Source organism: Anguilla rostrata, chromosome 6 (assembly GCF_018555375.3).
Source record: "Anguilla rostrata isolate EN2019 chromosome 6, ASM1855537v3, whole genome shotgun sequence".
Lineage (NCBI taxonomy): Eukaryota > Metazoa > Chordata > Actinopteri > Anguilliformes > Anguillidae > Anguilla > Anguilla rostrata.
Window position 1 is genome coordinate 13,286,112 of NC_057938.1, and position 7,851 is coordinate 13,293,962.

A 7,851-nucleotide genomic window follows, 5' to 3' on the forward strand; every position below is an offset into this window, starting at 1 on the left:
AAGTTTCCGTGTAATAATTTGTTGCCATGATGATGCTTATGTGTAATACATTTAAATGAATCATGAAGAATTTTGATTTGATCTGAAAGGAAAGTAAAGGTGAAAAAACATCTTGTTACCGTGTGTTGGAGTTCAGGCCAAAAGCAAGCCCATGATTGGCTGGCATCAAAGAATGAAACCCATTTGCTTCTATTTCATCTGCTCAAGCAGACTATCGACCATCATCGCCGTAGGCTGGTCACGTAGCACAGTGCACCTGCGAGCAAGCGTTGCTCACTTAAAAAAAAAACAGGTTTTTAAAGTAAGACTGGATGACAGGATTAATACCGCTCTTATAAAGAGGCAATCAGTGGTCAGGCATTCATATTTTACAAATTTATTTATGATTACATGAATCTGGGCAGCATAAGAGTGATGTGCCATTTTAAGTAAGCTGTATCAATTTAAGTAAGCTGTTTCAGACACCTGAGTGATGACGATTGTGATGTGCACCTATGCAGTGAAGTGTGACATTAAAAATCCCCTTGAATTCCAATCTGACAGTTCTCACAGCAGACGCATGACCACAGATATCAGTATTCAATAAATATTGCTTAATTCAAATCGTGAATTGTCTGACTGAAATATGATAATTTATAGTGGCAACATAAATTGTAGTAACACCTAGATATGCTACAAACGGTAAAGACCCTGAAAGCGTCCAGTAAAGTAATATGCTATTTGAAAGGTAGCAAGGGATTCTCTTTATCTTTTCTTTCACCAGGGCCCTAGAGAGATTTTGTCCTCACCTTTAAATCACAATATACTCAAATGTTATGTTATTTTTTTGTATTTTCATATGCAATGTTGCATAAAGAAGACTGGCCTGTTAAACGCCTCATTTAATTGGTACTCTGTAAAATTACATTTAGCTTTTTTCATTCTTCGCATACTGCTCAATGTAAGCAGTCTGCACCATGATGTTTTAAAAGGTTCTGTGAAAACAGGTGCACTCACTCTAACAGTGTTTAGACAATGCCAAATCAACTGATCGGGAGATTAGCTGCAGAGTAATCGCAAACAAAGGTGGACAGGGTTTCAGAGTAAAACAAAAACGCATTAATGAAAAGCTAATTTGCAGAAGCTGAGCTGAGTGTGTTTTTCCACAGCTATTTAAAAATTAAAAGGACAGCACTCACATTATTCTAAAGATTTTTTTGATTACTTGATTAGCACACATTTTTCTACAGATACTGTACCCTGGATGGATTGATTTTTGATGCTATGTGCTTCAGGAGACTTGATGAAAAACAGAAACACAAGAAGGCAGCTGCAAGCTGTCCCATTTCTCCTACTGATTTGTCTATAAACCATCTCTTTGAACCTACATAATCTTCATCAGTCAAGAGTCGATACTTAAAACCTACTGCAGATCATGTAAAACCAGATCAAGGATGATGCAAGGGCCATGACCGTGGGTCAAATATAAGGCAAAGGTAATGCTCAAAGGGCACAGTTGCAGGTTTTAGCCCCATGTTAAATGACACTGGGAAAGACAGGGGGTCATTTTAAGTGTGCACCTAATCATGTTGCACTCCACCAGGTTTACTGAAAACAGTGATTTGTGTTTACATTGCAAGGCGGAGAAATTTTTTGTAAACAGATAAACATCTACTCTCAGGTTACACAGGACTTTGGAGCATGTTTACAATGTTTACTAATTAAAACGCAAAAGACAAAATAAAGACTGCTAAATTTGCACAAACTCTTCAAGATGGCACACCTGCAACCAAGTAATGTCACCCCTTGCCTATCCAAATCTAAAACGTTATGAGAATAAAATTATGAATAGGAAGCTTATGAAAAAATGAAATGTACAATTTTTTTGTGTAAATGTGTATATTACATATGTACTGTATGCACAACAACAACCAAAACAAGTTTTCTGTACTACGCAGGGCTTCTTTTCGAACAGAATGTGCTCATTGCTCAACAGGTCAGTGGAGTAAGTTTTTGAGGATTAGTTTTCTCTCACATGGTTTAAAATAATAAGCGCTGTCTTCAGAACATATGTATATATATATATATATATAACAAGTTAACATATACATAAAACAAGTCTGTGTCTGTCGTCTGTCTATGGTACATGGCACTGTCCTTACAGTACTGTGTGTGAATTTCCATACTCCCAGTAGTTTTCCTGGCTTGGAGCAATGGCGTATGTGCGTGTTGGTCTGTGACATCATTGGCCGGCTGACTGTTGTGCTTGGAGCGCTCCTGTTCAATAAAGCCGCGGGAGGAAGAGGGAAGGGCGATGAGCTCGCAGCCACACTGAACTCAACTCTAGAGCAGACGGGACTCACACAGACTTTCTCTCCGCTGGAACTGAACCTAGACAGGCAACATGTGTAAGGGATTAGCAGCTTTGCCGGCAACATGCTTGAAAAGGTATGGAGAATATTTTTCTTTAATTGTCTGAAGTTGTAAAAGTAACCTTAAACAAATACATACATTTAATGTACAATATGAAATACAGTGTCAAGCACAGATTATTATAATATGAATTATTATTGGAAATTATTTATTATTGGCCGCTTGATATTATAGCTAAATATTTATCATAGCACTATTACAATTAATGGTATCAGTTATTCACCCTGATGTTATATTTTCACAATGGTAATATGCCATTAATTTTTTAGAGCAGCTCTTCACTAGTATAAAACATATAATTTAGGTCAAAATGTGTGACACGTATTTTGACACGTAAATGCATAACTGATACTGGACATTGTACACTTGTTTAATAATCATAATGGAGACACAGCGATGGTAGGTGTTGTAACGTGCTAATGTGCCTTCTCTATCTCAGTGCCAAAGACATGAAACACTGGATTGGAAACCGGTTACAAAAGCCAGACAAGGGTGGCCTCAATACCAAGAACAGGGCACAGACAATGGCCCCCGAAGCAAAGAGGTGAACGCACTGCGGAAATAAAAATAACCTGCGTTATATGTTTCTACTTTAAACCCAACACATTCTGCTTGCGCTCCCTTTGGGAAATGAGATTATACTTAATTAAATACTGGGTCAATCATCAAATTATGAGAAGGGTTGAACTGCCTGTTCTCATCACCATACATTCTTATGCTCTTATGTCTTATTTTTTCAGATGCATGTACAATCTCCTATTTCAATTCCCAGTGTTTGAATGCACCACACATGTACACAAATGAATATTTGTTCGATTTGTTCTCTAAATAATGTATGAATAATGTTTTGTGTTGACAGTGCTGACATGGTCGAGATCTATAAGTGGGGTGAATCTCTGGACATGCTGATTAATGATGAAGGTGGGTACATATAGGAATGACCAACTAAGGTGGCTATTATCACTGTTTATTTACTTTGTTAGGTACCTTTATTCATAGAACACCCTGTACCTAGTCAGGTAGAAAAAAAGTCCTTGTTATCCTCTGGATGCTGTTTAATTCAGTACTTTTACATTCAGTACCCATCTAGTTGACCTACCAAGGGTATTGCACATGCACACATCACATGCACGGCATTGTTCTCGTGTTTAGCAGCATGGTCATAAATTCATGCTACCTGGTTTTTGGACAGCTTTTGAATCTTTGAATCTTGAATCTTTTCCGTTATTAGTGTGATTTAATTTTTTAGTGTTAATTCAACCTTACTTCAAGCATATTATATGAAACCAGCATTGTTATCAGTTATTGTTATCCATATATTGGCCTTATTCATGTATACCTATTTCAAGCAATAGGGCAGCACAATCTTGCTGTTTTTTGCACTTTATGGAGGTAATTTGTTTGAATTGATATTTTCGATAAAACACCAATGATAGGATATCCTGATAGGCTAATTACATCACAACATGCTGCTTATTGTTCCAGGGGAAATGTGTCACTATTAATAATATTTGTATAGAACATGAATGGTAGTTTTCTGTTGGCAGCGTTGTACTTACCTTGTGGTCAAGAGAGTTGCAATTACAGGAAAGGAATATATTTGGCTAGGAAGTCGCTGGGAAACCAAAATGTTTTTGAGACTGTTGTCAGATGAATTAATAATAATAATGTAATTAGCTAAGAAGCATTTTTTGTAAAGCGCCAAGGCCTACTGACTTATTTGGCTACTAAAGTTGCACAGTTTACTTGTGGTAGCATTTCAGATAGGGTAGCAAAGATGAGTAGACATGACGGGTAGGCTATGGTAGGACATTTTGACAGAAGTCCAGAAAATATGTTGTAAGCCGCCCAGCTATAGCATTAGCCGCTAAGGGGACATGTATCCACCACCCAGGGAATGTATATTAGCCACCATAGAGATTAGTGCCTTGGTTTTCTCTTTTCTCTATTTTGCTACAAGCGGGGCCACTCTAAGCTATAAAGCTACCATTTGTTCAACTCAGTGGTATTTTAGCTTCCAAAAAATAGGTCAATGATCCCACTTACTTACCAGTTAATTATGTAGTACAGCATCTTCACCTTTGCCTTGTGGGAACACCAGAAGCTGACTACACATAGAGTAGACATGGCAAAATATTAACAAGAACACTCAGTCTTGTTTCACCTCATCCACCATAATTAATAAAATAACAGACAAGCTAAAATACATTGAAATGTAATTCAATCAGTGCACTGATTTCACAATTTCACAAGTGAATTTAACATTTTCACATGTAAATGCAAACTAAAAAATAGGTCACATTCAGTCATTTGCATCTTCACATTTTCACGTCATTTACTCTTTAAAACGTGAACCAAAATGTTATAAACATCATGCTTACATTTTTCCTTTGATAACTTAAAATTTTTACTCAATTTAAAACGTGATTTTAAAACTGATACTTTAATTAATAATTCAATTGTTAACATCATTAATTTAAAAAATTAAAAAGTAAACTTTTAAAATTAAAAATAAACTATTTTTAAGATGCAAATTTTGTACACTCAGTTAAGACCTGACCTCAGTGCATCTGCTGTCCTTAGCGACTGAGTCCCTTTGGAGACTTGTCTTGTGACGCTCATGATAAATCTCAAAGGGGACCGGACGTGCGGGACGTGTCCACATGCATCACTGGGTGGCCCAGGAGCACCCCTTCCCCCGATCCCAAAGCCCAGATTTGATCTGGCAGCTGCTCGAGCGTCATCCATGTGGGGATGCTGTTCGAGTGCAATGACCCTCCTTGAAAGTCCAGCAAATTCCACGGCTCCCTGCCACTGTTCCTAGCACTCACTCCCGTTCCTGACAACAGAAAATCATGTATAACGCTCTCTCGACCAAAACCCTTCCTTTCCATTTGTCATTCAGCTTTTCTTCACCGGCAGAGGGGCTGGGAATGCAGAGATGATTTATTAAACATCAGATTCAAGCAAAATAACCTCAGTAGAAACATATCAGAGTATTATGACAGTCAAGATGTTTCATTTAGCTAGAGCATATTAATGTAGACATGTGCTCATTTTCTACCAGGGGAGCTAACCTAAGTTTCACCCCTTTCAGCTGGATTAAAGACTTTTTCAAGTTTCTTGAAGTCTGAATTCAGCCAAGAGAACATCGAGTTCTGGATGGAATGTGAGGAGTACAGGAGAATGACTTCCAAGAAAAAGCTGGCCAACAAAGCAAAGGAGATCTACTCTGTGTATGTGGATGCTGAGTCCCCCAAACAGGTATAATATAACAATGACAACAACAACAACAACAACAAATTTAAACTTCTTCATTCACATGTATTTAATCAAGTATATGAAATGTAAATCCTTTGAGGAGCCATTTGATTCAGTCAGATTAAAGCTTTAACTTTGCCTTCCTCATGACACCTTTAGGTAAATCTGGACTCTGCTACAAGGGAGAAGACTGGAAAGAACATGGTGGATGTCAGCATGTCCTGCTTTGAGGAGGCCCAGAGGATGATCTTCCGGCTGATGGAGAAAGACTCCTACAGACGCTTCCTCAAATCAAGGCTGTTCCTGGACCTTGTCCAAGACTCCCACTGCATCATGGCAGAGAGCACCAAGCAAAGCATCTCCATCTTGCTCACTGCGTAGACACCCTCTGTATCCCCACGGGCCACCAACCACCAATGCCGCAGACATAGGGTCACTACACCGTCAGGCAACTTAATAAAGGGCATGCCAATTAATGAGACCAGTCTGGATGAGGAGTTCATTAATCGCAGTGACAGGGAATCCCATGACAGACAATGGGAGGATCTGAACTTTGCAGAGGGGTTGCGGTTTGAGGGAAATTCCTACACCGTTGCCGGAGTGACCAGTAATTTTCTGTGAGGGCTGCACCACACAGATCTGCTATTGAGAGTGTTTTTACACAACTTCAACTTGCATTTAATGAATGGACAGGGACTGTTCTGTTCCTGTACCTTACCATTTTGGCCCCAAACAAAGGGCTCAAAGTACTCAGAATTTCAACCTTCAAAGGAACCATCTGCACAAAAGAGGTTCAGAATCTAACTTGCATAAAACTAAACAAGCAGTTGGAAATGGATGTTTAGTTGTATTTGTCATGTGTTTGTGTTTCTAAGAGGACAGCTTGGACAGCTTAGTTTACTTTGTATTGTTCCCTGTGTGCTTACAAGCCACAGCTCAGGTACCAGATTGTATAGCATCAATGATGGGTATAATCAGTAGCAGTTTTTACATGTATACCTTCGAATGTTTTACATGGTTACCTTTTACATGCATGTTTGGTTGTGCACCTCAAAACAATACTCAATTATCTTTTGCACTCCTCTATTTCTGTAATTCTAACAATGAAACAATGTAATTATGACATACTGTACTTTCTTTGAATTATGTGCACATGGCACTTTCGTGGTCCACGCCATTGACAATGCTTCTTATTTAAAGTAGGCTTATCTGTATAGCATTTTAGGCAGTATGACATGTATGCTGTATGTTACAAATTTATCAAGGTTTCTTTCTTCACATGAAAGAGATTATGACAGTTGTTCTTTCTCTCTTAACTGTGTTGGCTGTCAGTTGTGATACTAAACTGATATATTGTAAATACACTTGGTGACCTTGGTAAGAGACCCTAGAATGTGGAGCGCAGGTGCTATGGGCCATCTCCCATTAAAAATAAACTATCTAGAAACGACCACGACTCTGTATTTTTCCATTAAGCTGTTTCAAAGCATGGAGGAATTTCATGCACATGAAATGCAATGTGAATGTTTTGTACCCTTGTTTAACACCAGGAACATTTGGGAAATGGTGTTTAATGTTTACTTTCTCTTGAGCACGTTAGCAGGTTAAAGAGTGCATTTGGATTGATGTAGGTTTTGCCTGAAAATGACTTCTGTCATTGTGATTTCTGATCAGTTCATTGTGGTTTAACAGGTCATCCATAGGTGGGTGTTTAAATTGCTACAGTCATTTGGTTTGCTTTTGCGAAGTCCCATGAACATCCTAAGCGAATTCAGTGCTGCAAATATAAGACAGAGAAAGCTGTGTAATTTTGCTATTGCTAAATGATATAGTGTGGAAAAGTCAAAAGTATGCAATTTAAACAAGCGCCAGAACAAAACCAAATTAATCAAAAAGAGACCAAAGATTGTGGGTTACTGAAAGGCATAGGGGAAATGAATTAATGAAGAGAACCTGATTACCGCTGTTTTGATTAATGGTTAGTTACAAGTTAGTAATGACAGAAAAAGAGTAACCTACTTCAATAAGAAAGCTGCACAGTAATGTAAGCAATAAAAAGTTCCAGATCATATATTTGATATATTTTATATATGTTCGCTTTCAAAGTTATGCACATTATCCTTTAGCTATACATTCATGTCTTTGAGGTTCTACCATACAAAGAGCTATCAACTCCAT

General features: G+C 38.0%; 1 protein-coding gene across 1 annotated transcript; it reads left to right on the forward strand.

The window, feature by feature from the left end:
• Nucleotides 1-2,265: 2,265 nt before the first annotated feature.
• On the forward strand, nucleotides 2,266-7,123 carry LOC135256587 (regulator of G-protein signaling 4-like). Its single transcript, XM_064338511.1, has 5 exons — nucleotides 2,266-2,427; nucleotides 2,852-2,956; nucleotides 3,272-3,333; nucleotides 5,510-5,676; nucleotides 5,833-7,123. The coding sequence occupies exons 1-5, from the start codon at nucleotides 2,384-2,386 to the stop codon at nucleotides 6,052-6,054; spliced, it is 600 nt and encodes a 199-aa protein (XP_064194581.1). The 5' UTR covers nucleotides 2,266-2,383; the 3' UTR covers nucleotides 6,055-7,123.
• Nucleotides 7,124-7,851: the final 728 nt, after the last annotated feature.

Coding starts and splice junctions, on each gene's coding strand:
- LOC135256587 (XM_064338511.1), top strand. CDS start 2,384: ATGTGTAAGGGATTAGCAGCTTTGCCGGCAACATGCTTGAAAAG. Junction 2,428..2,851: donor CCGGCAACATGCTTGAAAAG/GTATGGAGAATA, acceptor TCTCTATCTCAG/TGCCAAAGACATGAAACACT. Junction 2,957..3,271: donor ATGGCCCCCGAAGCAAAGAG/GTGAACGCACTG, acceptor TTGTGTTGACAG/TGCTGACATGGTCGAGATCT.